Source organism: Desmodus rotundus, chromosome 1, assembly GCF_022682495.2.
Source record: "Desmodus rotundus isolate HL8 chromosome 1, HLdesRot8A.1, whole genome shotgun sequence".
In the NCBI taxonomy this organism is placed as follows: domain Eukaryota; kingdom Metazoa; phylum Chordata; class Mammalia; order Chiroptera; family Phyllostomidae; genus Desmodus; species Desmodus rotundus.
The window spans coordinates 62,442,745-62,469,246 of NC_071387.1; the positions used below are offsets into that span (position 1 = coordinate 62,442,745).

Sequence of the window (26,502 nt, forward strand, 5' to 3'; positions counted from 1 at the left end):
TCAGCTCTTTCTCTGCTCAGTTCCAGCCACATTACATTTCTTTTATAGTTCCTAGAATGTGCTCTCAGTCCTGGCCTTTGCCTGCAGCACTTACTAGTCCCTGTCCTTCTGGTCTTACTTACCCTTCAAGTGTCAGCTGACGGGTTAAGGACTTCATTTAGAACCCCTTTTATGCTTCTGGAGCCCCCATACTTCTCTATTAAGATACTCATCAAACTTAAAATATACCTGTTTAATTTTGTATTTTTCTGGTTAGGCTTAAGTTTCATAAGTTATATCTGTCACACATACTACTATATCCCCAATTCCTAGAACTTTGGCACATAATTGGAGAGTCATTAGGTATTTATGGAATGAGTGGAACAAATGAAATTTCCATTAACCTGAGAAAAGTGATTTTTAGAGGTTGGCTGATGATAATTATAACAAAGCATACTATTTTTTGTTATAGTTAATAACATAGTAATTGGCTTACAATGATTTTATTAAGCCATGTTCAATAGTAATTCGTAGACTACTTTCACAGTGCTTCCCCTGGCTATTTTCTTTTACTAGATCAACTGGATCTCCTTGGTTGTCCTCTCATCCCTTCCATAGGAAATGTTGGTAGAATTCTATATAATCTAATGTGAAAGGAGTTAGTACAGCATTCCTCAGGGGGATTATTTTGATGTACATTGAAACTATCATATTTAAAATAACTAATATTTATCTAAACAGAACCACAGATAAATTAGACATGTACCAAAAGCCAAAATCTATATCTCTACACTTTCTCTTTCTAAACCTTCCTTCTCACCAACAATTTAAAAACATAAAAATAAAAACAAAATATAAGTACATGACCCATTTAATATGGCATAAAATAAATCTTTTGTACTTTTTTCCTTGTCTAACAAAGGAGCTAGTGGAACCATTTTATGCATGTAAAGGGGGAAAATGTCAGTTGATATAGATCGATTATCCTTTGATATATCCATGGCAAGTTAAGCGACTTTTACCACTTTTGAATTTTTCTGACTACTTAAAGAGAAGGTCTTAATTTCTAGGAAAGGACAGGTGATTGTTACTATTGGGTGCTGCTGAAACATATCTGTCCTCCCAAAAGCTTCAGCAACATTACTTTTAATGCAATAGCAATTTCAGTTAAAATAGTCTGCTCATCCTTCTCATTTCTCTAGCCAAGAAAGCACTGTTCACTGCATTATTTAAAAGATGATAAGGGGGCACTTTAGAGCCCTTCAAGAAAAAGAGAGCCCTGGCTGGTGGGGCTCAGTGGATTGAGTGCTGGCCTGCAAACCAAAGGGTAGCCGGTTCCACTCCCAGTCAGGGCATAGTTGCGGGCCAGGTCCCCAGTAAGGGGGTGGGGCACACGAGGGGCAACCACATATTGATGTCTCTCTCCTCCTTTCTCCCTCCCTTCCCCTCACTCTAAAAATAAACAAATAAAATCTTAAGAACAAAAGAAAAAATGGATGAAAGCACAGACATACAAAATGAGGATGAAATAACCATTGGAAAAATTTCTTTAATTATGAGAGACTACTTAGCAGGGGTCGGCAGCCCACTGACTGGCCACCTGCTTTTTTTCCTTCACATAAAGGCTTATTGGGACAGGTAGGTAGGCTCTTTTTTCTTTTTAAATATTTTTTACTTATTGGCTGTGACTGCTTTTGTACTAAAGTGGCAAGTTGAGAAGTTGTGAAACAGACCATATGGCTCACAACCTAAATATTTATTCTTTGACCCCTTAAGGAAGAGTTTATTGATCCCTGCTCTACAGAAATAAATTTGAAAACTTAATGAAATAGATAACTTCCTAAGGAAATACAAATTATTGAAATTAACCATATTAGACAGTTTTCATAGAAAAATAGGGTAAGTTATTTAAGAAACTATCCCACAAAATTCCAGGTCTAGATAGTTTCACAGAACAATTCTACCAAACATTCAAAGACCAGATAGTCCCAATGCTCTAGGACCTTGAAAGGAAAAAAGTTTTCTTAATTCTTTTTATGAAGCAAACATAATATTGATACTTAAACTAGATAAAGACATTATAAAGAAAGAAAACTTGAGACTAATATCACTCAACACTCAGAAAATATTAAAAAACAATCGAACACCAACCATATCAAGTAAAAATTTGCCTTGGCTGGGGTGGCTCAGTGGATTGAGCACCAGCCTTCAAACCAAACGGTCGCCAGTTTGAATAAACTTTCAAAAAAAAAAAAAAGAAAGAAAGAAAGAAAGAAAGGAAAAAGAAAAAATTATACCAGGACCAAGTGGGATTTATTCCAGGAATGCAAGGTTGGTTCAACCTTAGGACATCTATTAATATCATATATTATATTAATGAATCTACAGAGGGAAATCACTTGATTATTTCCAGAGATGCTAAGAAAGCCTTTAACAAAATTCAGCACCAATTGATGATAAAAATCTCTCAAGGAAATGGAAATCGTAGAGTTACTGTTCTAATATGGTAAAATATATATACTGTAGCTGTAGAGTTAGTGTCTTGTTTAAAAGAAAAGTGGACAGGCAAGCATGTCCATTATCTCCACTACTTTGCAACATTGTGCTATACATATTAACTATGTAATTTGGCAAGAGTAGATGAAGATAAACTACCTCTGTTTGCAAATGATATAATAGTGTACCTGGAAAATCCTGAAGAAATCATTACTGAAACAGATGTGAAACATGAAAAACAAGAATCTAGTATAATAGCAGGATGAAAATTGAAACAATAGCCTTCATACATACAAAAAAAAACCAGAGGACAGAATGGTAAAGAAAATCTTATTAACAGTAGTCAAAAAGAAGGTTAAATATTAAGGAATAAACTTAACAAGAAATGAGTAAAATTTAGGTGAAGAAGATTTCAAAACATTCCTGAAAGCCTGAGAAAAAGACTTGAAAAAATTGGAAGAGATCTTTTGTTCTTGGGTAGGAATACTAAACATAATGATGGCATTTATTTCTAAGTTAATTTATAAATGAAGTGTAATCCAAATAAAAATACCAGCAGTATTGATTATTTTATGGAGTTAGACAAGTTGATAATAAAATTCATGTGGGATATATGCAATAATAATGAGGAAAAATTCTGGGGGGAATATTGTGAGGGCATAGTGATTTTTACCAGATACTAGAATTACTATAGTCTTTATAATGAAAACAGTGTATGCTAGCTTGTAAATAGCCAAAAAGACCAGTGGAATAGAAGAAAGAGTTCAGTAATATTTAAATAGGTATGGAAATTTAGTATGACATTAGATATACATAAGAATAAACTCCAAAGGTATTAGGAATAGAATATACAGAATGAAACATACAAACCTCGGTATACTGAATGGCTTTCTAAGTGTGATTAAATTTAGAGGCAATGAAAGAAAAAGATTAATAAAATTAACTACATAAAAATAAAGCATTTTACATGTTAAAAAAACACCATGAATAAAGTCAAAAGACAACTGCCAACTTGGAGAAAATATAACATTCCACAAGAGCGAATAACCCTAATTACGGATTAGGAAAAAGTAGGTTTACAGTTTGAGTGCATGGAACAGTTTATTCTTGTATTATTATTTATTAATTATTGTATTATTTTCCATATGAAAAACTGTAAACCTGCTTTTGCCTCACTGTGTATATTAGACCTTAAAAGTGGAGGGACAGAGACCAAAAATGGGGTGGTCTACAGGAAACCACCAATGAATGCATAAGTAAGTGAAACAACAAATTGATGTTTCCTTCTCTCCTCCCTCTGTCTCTCTTCACCGTTCTCCCTCTCTTCGTTCCTCTCTCAAAACAAAAACAAAATTTTTTTAAAAAGATTTTATTTATTTATTTTTAGAGATGGGGGAAGGAAGAGAGAAAGAGAGGGAGAGAAATATTAGTGTGTGGTTGCCTCTCATGTGGCCCCCACTGAGGTCCTGGCCCACAACCCAGGCATGTGCCCTGACTGAGAATTGAACCCGTGACCCTTTGCTTCACAGCCCATGCTCAATCCACTGAGCTACACCAGCCAGGGCACAAAAAAATTTTTTTAAATAAATTATTTAAAAACAAAAAGTGGGGAAAAGATATGAGCCAATAATTTACACATAAAAATGACTCAAACATGAAAAAATGCTCAGGCATACTCATAATTAAAGAAATGCAAATTAAATGACCCCAAGATATCTTATCAGACTGGCACAAATTTAAAAATATGATACTTTTGATGAGTCTCTGGGAAAACAGGCATTTTTTTGGAACTCTGCTGATGGAAATGCAAATTGCTGCAACCCTCTCTAAAGAAATTTGGTAATGCCTAACACAAAATTACATAGTCATACACCTTTTGACCCATTAGTCCTATTTCTAGCAATTTTTACTGAAGATAGACCTCCAGCATTATGAAAATACATTATGTATGAGGTTAGTAATTGCAGCATTGTTTATAACTAGAAAATACTTGAAACATCCTAAATATAGATACATAGGAAAGTGTTGAACAAACTGACATCCACAACATGGAGTATTACTGGGCAACTATACTAAAGGATGAGGAAAGTTGAACCTATAGAGTGATTTCTTCAAAATACTGTTACATGGAAAAAGCAAAGCCCAGAAGCATTTGCTACCCTTCATGTATGAAAGAACATTTGCCAGGTGTCACTTTAATGTCTCTCACCTAAAAGTTTATCTTTTTTTTGTCTGCTCTCTAAAATGGGTCTTGGCCCTTTAAAGTTTTTCCTTTGCCAACTGGCATAGTAATAAACTTTGTCAATAAAGGGTACAGGAGAGACTTTGCAGGAAGAAAGAGTTTTGCTTCCTGGTTGCGCAGACTCAGCAGAATCCTACAGTGCACACAGCTTCCCCAGTGCCCAGTTCCTAGAGTGCCCATTGTTCATTAACACCCAGTGCTTTCCCTGCCACTCCACTCCCCTCGAGACCTCCCCTAAACAGCTTTTTCTGGCATTCTTAAAGATGGATTTCCAGCAGGACCCACTGATGGTGCAGCATAGCAGCTTTTCTGCCATTCAGTGAGAACAGCCTTACCCTCCCCAGCAAGGTCTGGAGCTCAGTCCTGGGGGCAGAGAAGGAGACTTCTTGGGCACTCTTTCTCAGACGAAGGGATAGGGTACTCTTTATGTCTGCTATTTTTATTCTGTGGCACTCTACTTACTTGCCAGTCCTGCATTACTCCAGTCCTCTGTTAAGTTAATAGTTCTTTAGGTTAATCTTTCTCTGTTCAATTTACTGCTCAATTTTTTCTCCTAATTGAACTCAGACTGATACAGAAAGGAATATAAGAACACCCTAGGTATCTGCTTATTTGAACAAAGAAATGGAAAGGATAAACCAGAACTATAGAGATTAGTTGTCTAGGGGGGTAGAAAGTAAGGAGGATATAGGAACAGGTTAGTAGAGAGACGGAGAGGGAATGACACTTCTCTTAGTATATTTTTTATAACTCTGACTTTTAGAACCATAGGGATGCTTCACATGTTTTTCACATATCCCAAAAGTAATCAGGTAATTAAAATCACCAGGATATGGGTTGGGCAGCTCAAAATAGAGTACAAAACCAACAAGTGAGCCTAGCAGTGTTATAAAAGAATGACATAATTACACTGAAGAGAATGGGGAAGAAAGAACTAATCTGAGCTCTGTACCGAAGCATATCTTAATTGAGTTTTGTAAGGCTAACGACAAAAATAACTGTTTGTGAGTTAGTGTTTCTTATAGCTGTGTAGGTTAGCAACTTGGAAAGTATGTGTGTTCTAGAATTAAGTTAATGGGTCATAAACAATGGGAATTGGGTTTCTTACTTGTAGAGAAAGAAGTTTAAACAAGGAAAGGTTCAAGGCTAAGATGAATACTGTGATTTTAGTTTGGGATTGGAAGTATCAGTATTAACTCATGGTTTTAAATATAAAACAGGTGGAAAAATACAGATATTTGTACACGAATGAGTTGTATAGATGTGTTTCCTGCCTGTGCTGCGAAGCCTAGAAACAGTGACTGTAGTAACAGTGAGAATGCCTGGAGCCCGGATACTGGTCTCCAAACCCCTGTCTCCAATAAAGGAATTCGGGCTCCCGGGGAAGCGGTTGATTCCAGGGCTGAGACAGGAAAATAGAGGATGGGCCTTGAGCTTCCTATCATGCCAGAAAGTAAGGATAGGCAACAACAACAACAACAGCTTGTTGAAAAAACAGGAGCCAACCTGAAGAAGCTCCTAATGGCCAAAGGTAGAACAATTTGAGCGACAAAATAATGATAGTGTTAAATTTTAACCTACAGAATAAAATAAATATCTATGAGTTTAACATAATTGATTAAATAAAATGGGAGAAAAGAAACAGGTCTTCCTCATAATATCAATGAATAATGTAGAATGAGGGAAATAGAGAATTACCACTAGGCAAACTATAGTAATAAATGTTTAGCATTCACGGTAGTAGTCTATTGTGAATGCTAAAATTTCTGGATGAAAGTTCGAGGAAAAACAAGATTTGCATAGTTTCAAAGTGTTTTTCACCCAAATACTTACCAAGTACAAAAGAAAAGTATCTTTCAAGTGTAGGAACGTGGCAGACAAGGTAAACATTACCAGTAATAAGACATACGGGGTGGGGCAAAAGTAGTTTTACAGTTATGACTATGCAAAACACAGAGTTCATTTGTGTATTATTATTTATAATTATTGTGTTATTTTCCATATGAACAGCTGTAAACCTACCTTTGTCCCATCCTGTATTATTATTAACATCCTGAACCTCATGATGGTAGAGTGAAGGACATCATCATTGTTGTGATATTCTTTTTTAAAAACTTTATTTATTTATTTATTTATTTATTTATTTAGAGGGGAAGGGAGGGAGAAGGAGAGGGAGGGAATCATCAGTGTGAGAGAGAAACTTTGATCGCCTTCCTAACGTACCCCAACTGCGGGTCAAACCTGCAACCCAGGCATGTGCCCTGACTGGGAATTGAACCACCAACTTTTCGGTTTGCGGGACAATGCCCAACCAACTTGAGCCACACCAGCTGGGGTGTTCTTGTAATATTCTTGCAGAATAAACAAGAATGAAACAAATTAAAAAAAAAACATAAAGTCGACTTCCAGACAAGATGGAGGTGTAGGTAGACATATTTGTGCCTCCTCGCACAACCAAAAGAAGAACAACAATTTAAAAACAAAAAACGACCAAACTGACAGAAAGTCGAACTGTATGGAAGTCCAACACCCAAGGAGTAGAAGAAGACACATTCATCCAGACCGATAGGAGGGGTGGAGACGGGCAGCTGGATGGAGAGGACTCGAGCAAAACGGTGGCTGGCGGACCCTGTGGTCCCACGTTCGTGCACAGATAAACTGGAGGGAACAAATTGGGAGTGAAATAGACCGCGTAACCCAGGGCTCCAGCGCAGGGAAATAAAGCCTCAAACCTCTTGATTCAAAACCCCTTGGGGGTTGAGGTGGCAGCAGAAGAAACTCCCAGCCTCACAGGAGAGTTTTTTGGAGAGACTCACAGGGGCCTGCAACTTACATGAACCCACCCATATGGGAATCAGCACCAGAAGGGCCCACTTTGCTTGTGGGTAGCGGGAGAAGTGAATGAAATCTGACAGAAAGCAGAGCAAGCACCATTGTTCCCTCTCATCTCAAAGAGTTCCCTTATATCTCTAACCTGGATTCCCCTAAGTTAACATCTTATGTGACCATAGAATAATTATCATGTACAGTGTCACAGCACAGTGTTGTGGGTTGCCCTGCCCTGGTGAATACCTAAGGCTCCACCCCTTTACGTAACAGGCGTGCCAAGACACACACACAAAAAATGGCCCAAAGAACAGATCAAAGCTCCAGAAAAAATACAACTAAGCAACAAACAGATAGCCAACCTATCAGATGCACAGTTCAAAACACTGGTAATCAGGAAGCTCACAGAATTGGTTGAATTTGGTTGCAAATTAGATGAAAAAATGAAGCCTATGCTAAGAGAAACAAAGGAAAATGTACAGGGAACCAATAGCAATGGGAAGGAAACCGGGACTCAAATCAGCTATATGTACCAGAAGGAAGAAAGAAACCAACCAGAAAAGAATGAAGAAACAAGAATTTAAAAAAATGAGGAGAGGCTTAGGAACCTCCAGGACATTTTGAAATGTTCCAACATCCAAATTATAGGGGTACCAGAAGGAGAAGAGGAAGAACAAAAAATTGAAAACTTATTTGAACAAATAATGAAGGAGAAGTTCCCTAATCTGGCAAAGGAAATAGACTTCCAGGAAGTCCAGGAAGCTCAGACAGTCCCAAAGAAGCTGGACCCAAGGAGGAACACACCAAGGCACATTATAATTACATTACCTAAGATGAAACAGAAGGAGAGAATCTTAGAAGCAGCAAGAGAAAAGAACACAGTTACCTACAAAGGACTTCCCATAAGACTGTCAGCTGATTTCTCAAAAGAGACCTTACAGGCAAGAAGGGGCTGGAAAGAAGTATTTGAAGTCATGAAAGGCAAGAACCTACATCCAAGATTGCTCTATCCAAGAAAGCTGTCATTTAGAATGGAAGGGCAGATAAAGTCAAGTTAAAGGAGTTCATCATCACCAAGCCCTTATTATATGAAATGTTAAAGGGATTTATCTAAGAAGAAGAAGATAAAAAATATGAACAATAAAATGACAGCAAATTCACAGTTAATAACAACCACACCTAAAACAAAAACAAAAGCAAACTAAGCAAACAACTAGAGCAGGAAAAGAATCACAGAAATGGAGATCACATGGAGGGTTATCAATAGGGGAGTGGGAGGGGGAGAGAGGGAGATAAGGTACAGAGAATAAGTAGCATAAATGGTAGGTGGAAAATAGACAGGGGTAGGGTAAGAATAGTATAGGAAATGTAGAAGCCAAAGAACTTACATGTATGACCCATGGACATGAACTGTAGGGAGGGAATGTGGGAGGGAGGGGGTGTGCAGGAAGGAGGGGAGTGAAGGGGGGAAAATGGGACAACTGTAATAGCATAATCAATAAAATATATTAAAAGAAGTATATAAAGTCAACTGAAAAAAATGTATGGGCTTATTCTAATCACTGACTGCTGCTTGGCAGACAGCAGTCAAACCCAAAGTGTAGGGCTCTCACCAAATAACTGAACGGAACTCCTCAGAAGTGTCGAGATCATGAAAGGCAAGGGGAGACTGCTGACCTGACCTGTAAGACTGGAGGAAAAAGACGTGAGAAGTGTAATGTGGTGTCCTGCTCAGGACACTGGGACAGAAAAAGGGCATTACATTTAATTATTTGTTAAGTTCCAAAAATGTCTGTAGTTAATAATACTGTAGTGATGTTAATTTCCTGGTTTGATAATTATTCTATGGTCACATAAGATGTTAACTTAGGGGAATCCAGGTTAGAGATATAAGGGAACTCTTTGTACTCTTTTTGCAGCTTTTAAGTCTAAAATTCGTTCAAAATAAAAAAATTAAATATTAAAGATGCATTTGAAGCCCCAGTAAAGAATGTTGAAGTTTGATTTTCTTTGTATCTATGATAGGGTTAGAAAGAGGCTTTTGGAACATCGAGAAGAAACAATAACGATAGATCGGGTGTGCAGACAAGAAACTTTTGCATACGAGATGGTAAGAGTCATTTTATTTACCTTTTCCCATGAAACAAAGTCTGTCATTGGGTGAGTATTAGTGATGACTGTATGGTGGCTTTATACCTAGTTGAAAGCAAAGTAAAGAAACTATTGGGGTTGGAAAGTAGTAGAAGATGACAACCCTCAGAATTTAGGTGATGGCATATTTAACTCTCAAATCTGTCTTTATTTTTTTTTCTTTAACATTTTATTATTTATTTATTTTTAGAGAGAGGGGAAGGGAGGGACAAAGAGAGAGAAACATTGGTATGTGAGAGAACCACTGATTGGTTGCTTCTCACAGGTCCCCAACTAGGAATCTGGTCCACAACCCAGTCATGTAACCTGACCAGGAATTGAACCAGCAACCTTCAGGTTTGCAGGATGATGCCCAACTTACTGAGCCACGCAGATCAGGGCTGTCTTTATCTTTTGGGTTTAGCTTGGTCTTGCTCTCTGTGTTAGGCTAAATTCATGCCTTTTCACCACTCTATTCTCAGTACGTTTGTTCTGCTCCTGAACTTGGTTTCACTACTTTTTTCCCTAATCCATCATCTCTTGTGTAAAGCTCTTAGAAAATTTAAGATGATGGGTAATGAGGAGTGTGTTAACAGACATCTTGAAAATCTACAGTGTGCCACACGGTGTTGGGCACTTAACAGTGTATAGCGGTATGTATGGTTTTTCTCGCTTATTTTTTATTGTGTTAAAATTTATGTAACAAAATTTACTGTTTGAACAACTTTTAAATATTCATTCACGTGGCATATATATTCACAATGCTTTGTGAACATCACCAGAATCTTTTATCATCCCAAGCAGAAATTCTGTGACTATTACAATAACTCCCCCTTTTTCCTTCCACTACCTCCTGGTAACCTCTGTTCTACTTTCTCTGTGAATTTGCTTATTATAGATACTTCATATAAGTGGAATCATGCAATATTTGTCCTTTTGTTTCTGGCTTATTAGCATGTTTTAAAGGATCATCTGTGCTATAGCATGTATCAGAACTTATTCCTTTTTATATGTGAATAATATTTGATTGTATGGATATAACACCTTTTGTTTATCCATTCATCTGTTGGCGGACATTTGGGTTTTTTCCACCTTTTGGCTATTGTAAATAATACTGCTGTGAACATTAGTGTACAAGTATGAGTTCATTTTTAGTTCTTTTCAGTATATACCTAGGAGGAGAATTGCTTGGTCATGTGGTGATCCTATTTTAACTTTGTGAGGAACCACCAAACTGTTTCCCACAGTGGCTGCATCATTTTATATTCTCACCAGCAATACGGGAAGGTTCCAATTTCTCCACATCCTCATCAACACGTCATTATCTGGTTTTTGATAATAACCATCTAGTGGGTGGGAAATGGTATCTCATTATGGTTTTCATTTGCATTTCCCTAATGATTAGTGATATTGGCAGTCTTTTCATGTTTATTGGTTTGTATATCTTCTGTGGAGAAATGTCTATTAAATTATTTGTCAATTTTTTAAAAAAGATTTTATTTATTTAGTTTTAGAGAGTGGAAAGGAGGGAGCAAGAGAGGGAGAGAAACATCAGTGTGTGGTTGCCTCTCTCATACCCACTACTGGGGACCTGGCCCACAACCCAGGCATGTTGCCCTGACTAGAAATTGAACTGGTGACCCTTTGGTTCGCAGGCCAGCACTCAATCCACTAAGCCATACCAGCCAGGGCTATTCATCAATTTTTTTAATTGAGTTGTTTCTTTGTTGAATTGTAAGAGTTCTTTGTATATATTTTTTTTAATATTTTATTTATTTATATTTAGAGAAGGGAAGGGAGGGAGAAAGGAAGGGAGAGAAACATTAATGAGTGGTTTCCTCTCAAGCGCCCCCTACTGGGGACCTGGCCCGAAACCCAGGCATGTGCCCTGACTGGGAATTGAACCAGCGACCCTTTGGTTCTCAGTCCATTGAGACACCAGCCAGGGCTTTGTATATTTTTGATACTAGACCCTTGCCATATATATAATGGAAAACTATTTTTTAATCATTTTATGGGTTGTCTTTTCAGTCTCTTGATAGTGTGACATACAAAAGTTTTAAAATTTGGTGAAATTGAATTTATCTGTTCTTTTATTATCTGTGTAGTTGGTGTCATACTTAAGAAAATATTGCTATATCCAATGCTTGAATATTTTCCCCTATGTTTTCTTTTAAGAGTTCTATGATTGTAGCTATTAGTGTAAGCCTTTGATCCATTTTGAGTTATTTTTGTATATGCTATGAGGTAAAGGTTCGACTTCATTCTTTTACATATGGATATCCACTTTTCTTAGCGCAAGTTGAAGAGTTTTCTTTCCTTATTGAATGGTTTGGGCACCTTTGTTGAAAGTCAGTTGCATATTAACTTTATTTCTGAGTTCTCTAGTCCATTGGTCTATGTGTCTCTTTATCCTGATACCACATTGTTTTGACTATTGTAGCTTTTTGTGATCATTTTTGAAATTTGGAAATGATAGTCTTTCAATTTTGTTCTTTTTCAAAACTGTTTTCAGGATGGGTTATTCTATGTTTGAAAAAAAAATGCTGAGATTTTGATAGGGGTTGCATTGAATCTATGTATCATTTGGGTAGTATGTCACCTTAACAATATTAAGCCTTTCAATCCATGAGCAGAGATGCAAGGTTTGTAGTTTTTTTTATATAGAAGTCTTTCATGTCTATTGTTAAATTTATTCCTTTCAATGCTATTTTAAATGGAATTGTTTTCTTAATATTTTTTCAAAGATTATTCATTGCTACCGTATAGAAATACAACTGATTTTTGTGTTTTAGTTTTATATCCTGCAACTTTGTTTAATTTCTTTATTAGTTCTAACAGGGGGTTTTTTTGTGTGAATTCTTCAGGATTTTGTACATAGAAGATTATGCATGTCATGTTTCTGCAAACAGATAATTTTATCTCTTTCCAATTCAGTTGTTCACTTGTTCTTTCTTCCTTTTTTCCTTTATTCCCCTTTTCCCCCTTGCTCTGGTTAGAATTTCTAGAACTGTGTTGAAGGAAGTGGAAAGTACACATTCTTGCACCAGTCTTTCACTATTGAGTATGATTTTAGTTGTGACTTGTTCACATATGGCCTTTATCATTGTTGAATTCCCTTCTATTCTTAGTTCTTTTAGAGTTTTAATGTAAAAAGAGAATTGGATTTTGTCAAATGCTTTCTTTTGTGTCAGCTGAGATGATGATGTTGGCCTCCCCCCCATCATTCTATTAGTGTGCTATATAACATTGGTTGATTTGTATGTGTTGAACTTATCCTTGATCCTGTACATTAGTCCAACTTGCTTGTGGTGTATAATCTTTTTAATATGCTGTTGAATTTAGTTTGCTAGTTTTTTTTTCAGTTTGGCAATTATATTCATGAGGGATATTGGTCTGTAGTGTTCTTGTAGTGTCTTTGTTTAATTTTGGTATCAAAGTTTGCTCACCTCTGAATGAGTTAGGAAGTATTCCCTCAACTCTAAAGACTTTTTCAGACTTGGAGAATGATTGGTGTTATTAAATTTCTTTGCTATTTGGTAGAATTCACCAGTGAAGTAATCTAGTCCTGGACTTTTTCTTCGATAGGAGAGTCAGTCTTTACTTATATAGATCTATTTACATTTTCTATTTCTTCTTGAGTCAGTTTTGATTTCATCCTGCTGGCTTCAGGTTTAGTTTGCTTTTCTTTTTCTAGTTCCTATTTGTTTACATTTAGGTTATTGATTTCAGATTGTTAAGGTAGACTTTCAGATTGCTACACTCTTTTTTAAGGTAGGTGTTTATAGCTCTAAGTTTTTCTCTTTGTATTATTGCTTTTGCTGTATTTCAGGGTTTTCAAAAAAGATTTTATTTATTTTTACAGAGGGGAAGGGAAGGAGAGAGGGAGAGAAACATCAGTGTGTGGTTGCCTCTTGCATGCTCCTCCACTGGGGACCTGGCCCACAACCTAGGCATGTGCCCTGACTGGGAATCGAACCAGCAACCCTTTGGTTTGTAGGCCAGCAATCAATCCATTGAGCCACACCAGCCAGGGCCATTTCATACATTTCTTATGTTATGTTTCCTTTTCTTTTGTCTCAAGGTATTGTCTAATTTCTGTCATGATTTCTTGACCCACTGGTTGTTTGAGTGTGTTTGTTAATTTCCACATATCTGAATTTTCCAGTTTTCCTCCTGTTACTGATTTCAAGTTTCATCGGTTGTGATTGGAAAACATACTTTTGTCCTGGCCAGGTAGCTCATTTGGTTAGAGCTTTGTTCCATTATGATAAGGTTGCAGGTTTGATCCCTGGTCAGGGCATATACAAGAGTTAATCAATGAGTACATAAATAAGGGGAACAACAATTTGATGTTTCCTTCTCTCTCTCCCTCCCCCCCTCCACTTCCCTTCCTGTCTTCATTTCTCTACCTAAAACCAATAAATAAAGTTTTAAAAAATAACTTGTATCATTTTTTTAAAAGACACTTTTTATGATTTTAGTCTTTTAAATTTATGAAGACTTGGTGGTCTATCTGGAGAATGGTTCTTGTACACTTGAGAAGAATGTGTATTCTGCTATCATTGGAGTGTTCTCTATATCTGTTAGGTCTCATTGGTCAATAGTGTTGTTCAAGTCTTCTGTTTCCTTACTAATTTTCTTTCTGATTTTTCTACTCATTGAATTTGAAGTATTGGCATTTCCAACTATTAACTGTAGAGCTATTAAGTCTGTTTCTCCCTTCGGTTCTGTAAATTTTTTTCTTCATGTATTGTGGGGTTTTCTTTTAGCTGTATATATGTTTATAATTACTGTATGTTCTTGCTGGATTGCACCTTTCACCAATATATGTCTTTCTTTGTCTCTTGTAACCTCCTTTAATTGTCTATTTTGCCTGACAATAATATAACCACTCCAGCTTTCTTTTGGTTACTATTTGGGGGGAGTATCTATTTACATCCTTTTACTTTCAACCTCTTTGTGTCTTCATATCTAAAGTGAGTGTCTCTGCCCTGGCTGGTGTGACTCAGTGCTTGGAGTGTTTTCCTGTAGCCAGAGGGTTGCGGGTTCAACCCTGGTCCTGGCTTGGGCACGTGCAATCCCCATCTAGGTGTTAACAAAGGCAACCAATTGATGCTTCTCTTACATTGATGTTTCTCTCTCTTCCTTCCTTTCTCTCTAAAAAAGCAAATGAAAATGTTTTCAGGTGAGGATGAAAAACTAATAATAAAATAAAATATTTAAATAAAGTTATTCTCTTCTAGGGAATGTATATATATAGATCAAATTTTTTATCCCATCTGCCAGTCTTTTGCTTTTTTAATAGGAACGCTTAGTCCATTTAATTTAAAATAATAACTTCTATTTAGCAGTTTGTATGCCATGTATATCTCTGTTCCTCAATTTCCACATTCCTGCGTTCTTTGTATATAGTTGAATATTTGTGGTATATTATTTTGCTTCCCTTCTTTCCTTCTGCATATGTTCTCCTTATTTTCTTAGTGTTACCTTTGAGCTTCATCTTCATCTGTCAAATGTCTCTCATAATTATATGTGAGGAGTTATGTAAAAGATTACTAAGGGTAAATGTCAATGTGATATCAACACTAGTTATTCCTGGTATTCCTTTTTAATCATCAATTGGTGAGCCCTTAGTGCCAGGCATCTTGCTAGATGCTTTATGTACACATTCCCAGCAACAGTTCTATAAAATAAGTATTTTCTGTGTTTTACAGAAGATGAAACTAAAGCTTAGAGAGGTCTTAACAATTTTCTTGAAGTAGAATTGGAGTTAGAGTCAGGGCTGTTTGGCTCAGTCATTGCTTATAGCCGTTGTTCCACACTGACTCTCACCTGAGTCACAGCGTCTGATTTTAAGATCTCTTTATTAATTTGTTTTCCTCCCCCAGGAGTCACGTGCCATGGGGAAAAAGCCTGAAAATCCAGCAGACATGATAGAAGAAGGGGAACTTATCCTATCTGTCAATATCTTGTACCCTGTTATATTTCATAAGGTCAGTAGTAAAATCTTTTGGATTTCACAGATAATATGAATGACTTTTGTCAGATGGTTTAATTATTTGAAGAGCCATATTCCTAGGGTTCAAAATAAATGCCATCAAATGCTATTCTGGCATTCTGCTTATAGTCTTCAGTTCTTTGTTTTAATAAGGAATATTATAAATAGGTCAAATTTCAAATAATCTATTGATGAATAGGAGTGCAGTTTCAGTGTTAGAATGCATACCTTGGTTTCTGCAATAGAAGCAACTGTAAGTATATAGAAATCCACAGTGATTCTAATTATTATCATGTCTTGAGGGTTTTGTCCCCCCTAGAAGGAGTGGGGTGACTTTTATTTACCAGTTTAGAATATGTGGGAAGTTGTTAAACTAATGACAGTTCTTCTTTGATGAAAATGCAGAAAATCAACAGGTAAGGGGTATCTAGGAATTCTTAGGAGGTTCTGATAAAAAGAACTATCTCATACAGAGTGTATGTATTTTTTATTCTTCATATCCATGCCGTGAACTTTGATAAGGCTTAATTTAACTATTACTGTACATAAACTGTACTTGGGAATAAATAGGCTTTTATGAAGCATCTGGGATATAGTTAGTACTAATTGCCTTGTTTGATGAAGATCTCAAATTGCCAAACAAAACAAAACCAATAAAATGGAACCGCTGGGTTTATAACATTAGGGTAGTGAATAGATTGCTTGACTTCAGTGTGGTAACTTCTAGGAGATTTTAAAAGACAGTGTTGCAGATGAAGTTATAGTCCACAGGCTTTTCATGCTAATGTCATTGTAGTAGCTTATTGATTATAAACGTTAGCTTAAACTAAACGAGTTCTATTGCTACGTATCTTAGTTCATTCCAGCTTCTGTAACAAAATGACTCCGACTGTGTAGCTTATAAACAACCGAAATTTATTTTTGTTAGCTCTGGAGGCTGGAAGTCCAAGATCAGGGTGCCAGCATGGTCAGGTTGGGGCTCTCTTCTGGGTTGAAGACTTTACACGCTAGAAGGGGCTAGGGAGCTCTGTGGGATCTCTTTTATAGGAGCACCATCCCACTAATGAGAACACCCTCATGACCCAGCTACTTTCCACGGGCCCCACATCCTAACACCGTCACTCTGGGTGCTAGGATTGCAATATGGAAATTTTGGGCAGACACAAACGTTCAGATCATTGGACCAGTGTCTCAGTTATACCCACAGATTACAATTTACAGAAGTGACTGAGTGACAACACTAGAGGCTAATGCCATTGAAAGAAGATTTTTATTGCTTATACTTCCTGAGAGAGGGGTTATGCCATGCTGTGCAGAACCACAGGGGAAAGCACCAGTGTCTGGAGGCAGAAAGGAGGGCAGGGAGGACACAGGCCACAGCCTTTATTAGGGTTTCAGCAAGAAAGACAAGGCAAGCAGAGCAAACAGTTTGAGTTGGCTAGTTTGAGAAATTCTAGTGGGCTCTGGGGCATGGGGGTTGTCCTTAGTTATCTGTACCTGGTCCTTGATTTAGGATAGGTGAAATGTTGGCTTGGTATGTGAGAGTTAGATGAAAGAGCTGGTTTCAAAGTTTAGGCCGTGTATCACAGAGGAGATGTAAATAACTTTGGCCATTGGTTTGGACCTGTAATTAACGAATGTCAAAGAGATAAATATAGAATTTAAGAAACATCAAACACCAAGTTATGGGCATAACTTAAATCAAGAAAACCAGTAACAATTCATATCTGATCATGATAGGATAGTTTAACTGCTTGTCTGTAAGGGGATACTTACTTATTTACTGTTTAATTTTTAGCACAAAGAACACAAACCATACCAGACAGTGCTGGTATTGGGCAGTCAGAAGCTCACAGAACTAAGGGATTCAATTTGCTGTGTCAGTGACCTCCAGATTGGTGGGGAATTCAGCAGTACTCCTGACCAAGCCCCTGAACACATCAGCAAAGTAAGGTGGTGTTTTTTTTTTTTTACCCCAGTAAAGCAAGGGGAAATAGTTATAGTAAGCCAAGGAAGTAATGGTTATCTAGCATGCTTTTTTCTTTTATTTATTTTTATTTTTTAAAATATATTTTATTGATTATGCTATTATAGTTGTCCCATTTCTCCCCTTTATTCCCCTCTGCCCTGCACACCCCCTCCCACCTGCATTCCCCCCTTTTAGTTCATGTCCATGGGTTGTACATTTCCTATACTATTCCTAACCTCCCCCTTTCTATTTTCTACCTACCATTTATGCTACTTATTCTCTGTACCTTTTTCCCCTCTCTCCCCTTCTGACGCCCCGGCTGATAACCCTCCATGTGATCTCCATTTCTGTGATTGTTATTGTTGTAGTTGTTTTTTTAGTTTGTTTGTTTCTAAGGTTCAGTTGTTAATACCTGTGAGTTTGTTATCATTTTACTGTTCATATTTTTTATCTTCTTTTTCTTAGATAAGTCCCTTTAACATTTCATATAGTAAGGGCTTGGTAATAATGAACTCCTTTAACTTGACCTTATCTGGGTAGCACTTTACCTGCCCTTCCATTCTAAATGATAGCTTTGCTGGATAGAGCAATCTTGGATGTAGGTACTTGCCTTTCATGACTTTGAATACTTCTTTCCAGTCCCTTCTTGCCTGCAAAGTTTCTTTTGAGAAATCAGCTGATTGTCTAATGGGAACTCCTTTGTAGGTAACTGTGTCCTTTTCTCTTGCTGCTTCTAAGATTCTCTCCTTATCTTTAATCCTGCCTAATGTAATTATGATGTGCCTTGGTGTGTGCTTTCTGGGGTTCAACTTCTTTGGGACTCTCTGAGCTTCCTGGACTTCCTGGAAGTCTGTTTCCTTTGCCAGATTGAGGAAGTTCTCCTTGATTATTTGTTCAAATAAGTTTTCAACTTCTTGTTTTTCCTCTTCTCCTTCTGGTACCCCTATAATTTGGATGTTGGAACGTTTAAAGTTGTCCTGGAGGTTCCTAAGCCTTTCCTCATTTTTTTGAATTCTTGTTTTTTCATTCTATTCTGGTTGAAAGTTTCTTTCTTCCTTCTGCTCCAAACCATTGATTTGAGTCCTGGTTTCCTTCCCTTCACTGTTGGTTCCCTCTAGATTTTTTTTTATTTCATATAATGCAACCTTCAGTGCTGCCTGGGTCTTTTTTTATGCCGTTGAAGTACCCAGTGAGTTCCTGAAGCATCCTGATTACCAGTGTTTTGAACTGTGTAACTGATAGGTTGGCTATCTCTTCGTTGCTTAGTTGTTACTTTTTCTTGAACTGTTCTTTCATTTGGGCCATTTTTTTGTGTGTGTCTTAACACGCCTGTTTCGTAGAAAGGGACGGAGCCTTAGGTGTGCACCAGGCCTGGGAAATCCACGTAGCTGTGTTGTGACGCTGTATGTGGGGAAGGGGTCTGAGAGGGAACATTACCACTTGCTCTGCTCTCTGCCGGCTTTCAGTGACTTCCCCCACTACCCACAGTCAAATTGGGCCCTTCTAGTGCTGATTCCCAGTGGGTGGGCTTGTGTATGTTCTAGGACCCTGTGGGTCTCTCCAAGAAGTCTCCTGTGAGGCTTGGAGTTTCTTCCGCTGCCACATCAACCCCCACAGGTATTTTCAGTCACAGGTTTTGAGGCTTTATTTCCCTGCCCTAGAACCCTGGGTTGCTCAGTCTATCTCACTCCCCAGTTGTTCCTCCCAGTTTATCTGCACGTGAATGTGGGACCACCCAGACTGTGAGCCACTGCCTCACCTGGTCTGCCAGCTGCCATCTTGCCCGCCCTGGTCCTCCAGCCATAGCCTTGCTTCGAGTCCTCTCAGCCCAGCTGCCCATCTCCGCCACTCCTACTGGTCTGGATGAATGTTTCTTCTTTAACTCCTTGGTTGTCACACTTCCATATAGTTCAATTTTCTATGAGTTCTGGTTGGTTTTTGTTTTTAAATTTGTTGTTGTCCTTCTTTTGGTTGTGCAAGGAGGCACAGTGTGTCTACCTACGCCTCCACCTTGGCTGGAAGTTCCTCTTTCTTCTTTTAGACCATTCCCTCAAAGCCTGTCTTGTCCCTGTTCTTTATCATCAAGACCTTTTCAAAGATTAGGCTATACTCAGTTTTGATTTCCTCAAATCTTATTCATTTTCAGCCATTGTTTGTATACTCTTCTTCAAAGGTTATAAGAGCCACCTAATTGTTTAAGTCATTGATCTCTTTTCCATGTTGATACAACTTGATTTCACTTAGCATTTGAATTTGCTCGTCAGTCTCTCTTCTTTCGAACTCTGCATGAGTTTGTCATAACTGCCCCGCAGCGGAGGGCTGGAGTCTGCCCGAGAATCTCCCTGCCCGTAGAAGGACCTGTCAGTTCATGGACCAGTACCAACCAGGAACATAGCATTTGCTGCTAGAGTTTCCCAGGGTGATGCTCTCAGAGAAACCCTACTTACTCACTGGATAAGTATGGAAAGGAGCAGAATGGTAGGCTGGCTACCCACGAAGATTTTAGAAGGGATCCCTTGCCCAGTAAAGTAGTAGGGCTGTGATCCTCCTGAATTTCATCATGGGCAAGCTCGAGCTAACTATGTTACCTGGTACAAGTAGCAGAGGCCCTCAGATTTACTGGCCCACCTAAGAGGGGCAGCACCTCCTGTTGAACAGTAAAAAGATATTTGGATCAAATAGAACGGAGATAGAGTATGGGTGAGAGCCATCACAATCTCTGTTTTGCTGGTTCCTGTGTCAGCAGGCACATAAGTGATGACTTAGGTTTTACCTTAGTTGTTCTTATTTTGATTCTTCTCCTGATCTTTCCCCCAGTTTTCATGGTTTTAGGCATTCTCAAATCTTTGTTAATCTCTCTGTAGCCACATTCTCTCCTGATTTCCAAACCATTACTTTCAGTCCCTCTGGACATTTCTATTTAGCCTCAGTGCTGCCTGGCATTTTTACTGGTCTATTCACACTACCCGTTTTCAAAGCAACTGTTTTCTTCCTTCTGAAACTGCCAACATTCTTCCCTCATGACTTATCTTTAGCTGTTTATTTCCTGGAGAAAATCGAGTTATCAGAAAAGAATTTTCCATCATTTCTCACCCAGATTTACCCATCTGCCCATGTACCCTCCCTTCCCACCTGTTGACAATGAATGGACCAGACTGGCTGCCATGTAAGGCCAGTCTGTGTGTCCACTGGGTTCCACCCCTGATTGCATAACCGAGGACTTGGTTCTTATAATTATCCCCTCTTATCCCTGCACCATCAGATTTTTTATTCTGTCATCTCTTCCATTGCTATAAGAAGGTGCTGTAATATATCTCCCACCCTGACACCACTTCTCGACAGCTTATCTTCCTCCAGCTAATGGCATTCCCCACCATTCCACCAAAATCGCTTTACTGATGCCACCATAAACTTAGTTCTCACTTTGACTTCTTGTCAGCGTGTGACACAATTGAACATTCCTTTCTTTTTGAAACACTTTCTTTACTTGTCTTTTAGGACATTATACCCACTTGATTTTCTTCCTCTCTGACTGACTTTCAGTTCCTTTGTGGATGCTTCTCATCTTTCTGACTTATACATGCTATTAAGCCAAATGAATCAATTTTCAGACTTCTCTGTGTATACTGCCTAGGTGGTCGTGTCCAGATTCACAGCTATAAATACTAGGATTCCCAGATGCACATATCCAATCCCAACACCTTCTCTGAACCCCAGACTTATATATCCAACAGCTTCCTTGACAGTTTTTATCAAATATCTAATAGCCATCTCAAACTTAATATATTCAAAAGCAAACTCCAACCCTGACCCCCTTTGGCTCAGCTGGTTGGGCATCACCTTGCAAAGTGAAAGGTGGCCAGTTCAGTTCCAGTCAGGGCACATGCCTGCTTTATGGGGTCCATCCCCACAGGGGGCGCATAGGAGAGTCAACCAATCGATGTTTCTCTCCCTCTGTTTTTCCCCTCCCATCCCCTCTCTCTAAAAGTAAATAAAATCTTTAAAAAATTAAAAAAGCAAACTCTAGCTCTTCTTCATCATCCAATCTATACCTTCCCCGAGCCTTCATCTCAGTGAATTTGCCCATTGTGCACCTGGTTACATAGGCTAAAAACCTTGGAGTCGTCCTTACCTCCTTTTGTTCCCACATTGAAGGCATCACCAAGTACTTCAGCTCTACTTTTCTTTTTTTCTTAAAGATTTTATTTATTTATTTTTTTAAGAGGGGAAGGAAGGGAGAAAGAGAGGGACAAAAACATCAGTGTGTGGTTGCCTCTCGCACATCCCCTACTGGGGACCTGGTCTGCAACCCAGGCATGTGCCCTAGACTGGGAATCAAACCAGTGACCTTTTGATTTGCAGGCCAGCAATCAACCACTGAGCCACACCAGCCAGGGCTATACTTTTCAAAATACATTTAAGTTCTGCCTATGCCGTGCTGGCCCTTTCCAGGTACCTTCATCTCTTGCCTGGACTGCTACAGTAGCCTACTGACAGGGCTTACTGCTGCCTCTCCATACTTCTGTTTATCCTCTGTGTCAGCCAGAATGACATTTCTAAAGTATCAGTGAGATCTGCAGAGGCTTCCTCTTTTATCTAGAATAAAATACAAGTCCTGATTGTGGTCCTCATAATGTCTGTTATCTGATCCTTTCTGCCTTCCAACTTCATGCCCTGATACCCTCTCATCAGTTGTTGCCTTCAGACACACTGCCATCCTTGCTGATTCTCACATATACTAAGCAAGCTTCTCCTGTTCAGAGCCTCTGTATCTTCTCTCACCCTAGAATGTTCTTCACCCCGATATTCAGGTGGCTCACTCCTTTGTTTCTTCCTGGACTCATGTCACCTTAACAGAGAGGTCTTTACCTACAGCATCCAGATTGGTATTGTTTTCCCCTGTCATGCTGTCATTTTCTTTCTTTTCTATTTTCTTTAATTATAGTTTGCATTCAACACTATTTCGTATTAATTTCAGGTGAATAGCACAGCAGATAGACATTCATATAGGTTACAAAGTGTTCCCTCTGATAATTCAGGTGCCCACTTGGCATCATACATAGTTATTACAGTATTACTGACTATATTCCATGCCGTACTTTATATCCTCGTGCTTACATCGTAACTACCAATTATACTTCTAATCCCTCCACCTTATTTTACCCTGCACCCAACACCCATCCCCTCTGGCGTCTGCTGGCTGTTTTCTTTGTAAGTATGTTTCAGTTTCACATACAAGTGATATCATATGGTATTTGTCTTTCTCTGTCTGGCTTATTTCTCTTAGCTGAACACCCTGTAGGTCTATTCATGCTGTCGCAAATAGTAAGATTTCATTCTTTTTATGGTTGAGTAATATTTCACTGTGTGTATGTACCACAACTTTTTTATCCATTCATCTACTGATGGGCACTTGGCTGCCTGTGTATCTTGGCTGTTGTCAATAATGCTGCAGTGAGCATGGGGACGCATATGTGCTTTTGAATGAGTGTTTTGGGTTTCTTCTGATGTATACCCAGATGTCAAATCACTGGGTCATAAGGCAGTTCCATTTTTAATTTTTCGAGGAACCTCTGTAGTGTATTTTTCTTGATAGCACTCACCACTACATATCATATATAGCACTATCATATTATATATTTGTCTGTCTTCCTTAACTTGAGTATAAACTCGGAGGGTAAGAGTTTGGTTTTGTTCACTGATGTATATATCTTTCTTACTTTGATGATGTGTGGCACAGAGGAAGTCCCCAAATAGTTGCTGAATAAATGAATGAACCACAGAAACCTCACTGTTTAAATTAAAATTAAACTCATTGTTCTATCACCTCCCCTTCTCTTCAGGTAACATTCTCCATTTTTATTCTTGTTTATTATGCCATTATAGCTCCAAACTCTGTTTTTTCCATTGCCGTTTATTCTAGTAAGAGACTTCCTAACTGTTTTTCCCACCTTTAGCCCTTCCTATACATAACACTCGAGCTGCCTTTCAAAACAAAACAAACACTAAGAGTGAATCTTAGGGTAAACTATGGACTTTGGGTGATTATGATGTGTTAGTGTAGGTTCATCCTTAATAACAAGTATATCATTCTGGTGAATGATGTTGATAATGGGGGAGGCTCTATTGTATGTGGGCAGGTATGGAAAATATCTGTACCTCTCTCTCAATTTTGTTGTAAATCTAAAAGTGTTCTAAGAGAAAAGTCTTTAAAAAGAAATCGGTTGTATCATTCTTCAGTCTAAAAATCTCAGTGGGTCTCCATTGCCTGTAGTCCAGACTCCTTAGGTAGACATTTGTGGCCTTTTGTAGTGATGAGTCCCAACTTAACGTTTCATGCTGTTCACCCCGTTTTTCTTTGACCTTATGCTTCGGCCACAAATGAATGTGTTTGTCTTCCTCAAGCATACCATACCTTTTTGTGCCTCTCTGTGTTTGGATGCAGTGGGAAGCCCTTCCCTTCCTTTGTCCAGCTGGTGAGTTCACATTCATATTTCCAAACCCAGCTGAAACTTACTACATATAATTTTTCCTTGACTCTCCTCTCTTTGCTACTCTGGCACCATCTCATTTGTTTACTGCAGTGCTTATAACAACATCCTGAAACTATTTGGGGTGTCTCTCTGCCCCATGGACTGGCTGTGCTCCTATCTTTCTGGTGACTGGCATGGAGACCAGACAGGATCAAGACTCACACACAGATTTCACTCCAGAGTTTTTGAGTTATGTCGAAATGGTTTTAAGATATTTGGGTTCTTCAGGTTTGCCATCTCAGGGCTCTTGGTGATAAATATTAGAATTAAAGAGAAATAAGTGGAGACTTCTGGCCAAGATGGAGGCATAGGTAGACACACTGTGCCTCCTCACACAACCAAAAGAAGGACAACAATTTAAAAACAAAAGACAACCATAACTGACAGAAAATCGAACTGTATGGAACTCTGACAACCAAGGAGATAGGGAAGAAACATTCCTCCAAGACCGGTAGGAGGGGCAGAGATGGGCAGCCACAAGGAGAGGACTCATGGCAAGGTGGCGGCTGGCGGACCCAGCAAAGTGGCAGATTGTGGAATGGGGCAGGCCAGGCTGCAGCTAGCAGACCCCACAAGGTGGTGGCTAGCAGACCCTGTAGCCCCACATTCACACATAGATAAAGCGGGGGAGCGAAACAGACCACACAACCCAGGGCTCCAGCGCAGGGAGATAAAGCCTCAAACCTCTGATTGAAAACACCCGTGGGGGTTGAGGCAGCAGCAGGAGAAACTCCCAGCCTCATAGGAGAGTTCATTGCAGAGACCCACAGGGGCCTAGAGCATGCACCAGACCACCCACTCAGGAATCAGCACCAGAGGGACCCAATTTGATTGTGGGTAGCGGAGGGAGTGACTGGAATCCAGCAGAGAGTGGAGCAGACAGCCATTGCTCCCTCTCGGCCCCTCCCCCACATACAGCATCACAGCGCAGCAAAGAGGGTTACCCCGCCCTGGTGAACACCTAAGGCTCCACCCCTTTACATAACAGGCCCACCAAGACAAAAAAATGGCCCAAGTGAAAGAACAGATCAAAGCTCCAGAAATAATACAACTAAGCAACAAACAGATAGCCAACCTATCAGATGCACAGTTCAAAACACTGGTAATCAGTATGCTCACAGAATTGGTTGAATTTGGTCGCAAATTAGATGACAAAATGAAGGCTATGCTAAGAGAAACAAAGGAAAATGTACAGGGAACCAATAGTGATGTGAAGGAAACTGGGACTCAAATCAACGGTGTGGACCAGAAGGAAGAAACATCCAACCAGAAAAGAATGAAGAAACAAGAATTCAAAAAAATGAGGAGAGGCTTAGGAACCTCCAGGACATCTTGAAACGTTCCAACATCCTAATTATAGGGGTGCCAGAAGGAGAAGAGGAAGAACAAAAAATTGAAAACTTATTTGAACAAATAATGAAGAACTTCCCTAATCTGGCAAAGGAAATAGACTTCCAGGAAGTCCAGGAAGCTCAGAGAGTCCCAAAGAAGCTGGACCCAAGGAGGAACACACCAAGGCACATCATAATTACATTACCCAAGATTAGACAGAAAGAGAGAATCTTGGAAGCAGCAAGAGAAAAAAAGGACACAGTTACCTACAAAGGAGTTCCCATAAGACTGTCAGCTGACTTCTCAAAAGAGACCTTACAGGCAAGAAGGGGCTGGAAAGAAGTATTCCAAGTCATGAAAGGCAAGGACCTACATCCAAGATTACTGTATCCAGCAAAGCTATCATTTAGAATGGAAGGGAAGATAAAGTGCTTCTCAAATAAGGTCAAGTTAAAGGATTTCATCATTACCAAGCCCTTATTATATGAAATGTTAAAGGGATTTATCTAAGAAAAAGAAGATAAAAAATATGAACAGTAAAAATGACAGCAAACTCACAGTTATTAACAACCACACCTAAAACAAAAACAAAAGCAAACTAAGCAAACAACTAGAACAGGAACAGAACCACAGAAATGGAGATCACATGGAGGGTTATCAATAGGGGATTGGGAGGGGGAGGGAGGGTGGAAAGGTACAGAGAATAAGTAGCATAAATAGTAGGTAGGAAATAGACAGGGGTAGAGTAAGAATAGTATAGGAAATACAGAAGCCAGATAATTTATATGTATGACCTATGGACATGCACTATAGGGGGGAATGTGGGAGGGAGGGGGTGTGCAGGGAGGAGGGGAGTGAAGGGGGGAAATGGTACAAATATAATAGCATAACAATAAAATATATTTAAAAAAATGAAATAAAGAGAAAGAAGTAGAATTTTAAGGCTATAGGCAGACCAGGAAATAAGAGTGAGTCTGTTTTTGTTAGAGAAGAA

The 26,502-nt window shown here is 38.7% G+C and overlaps 1 protein-coding gene across 1 annotated transcript in view; it reads left to right on the top strand.

Annotated features, from left to right (window-relative positions):
- The window catches only part of SNAPC3 (small nuclear RNA activating complex polypeptide 3), a 37,649-nt gene that overhangs the window by 2,434 nt on the left and 8,713 nt on the right, over window positions 1-26,502 (top strand). Inside the window, exons 3-5 of the mRNA XM_024558340.4 lie at window positions 9,569-9,653; window positions 15,565-15,669; window positions 17,473-17,622. Coding sequence (XP_024414108.2) covers window positions 9,569-9,653; window positions 15,565-15,669; window positions 17,473-17,622 — 340 coding nt within the window. The remainder of the gene's footprint in view (window positions 1-9,568; window positions 9,654-15,564; window positions 15,670-17,472; window positions 17,623-26,502) is intronic.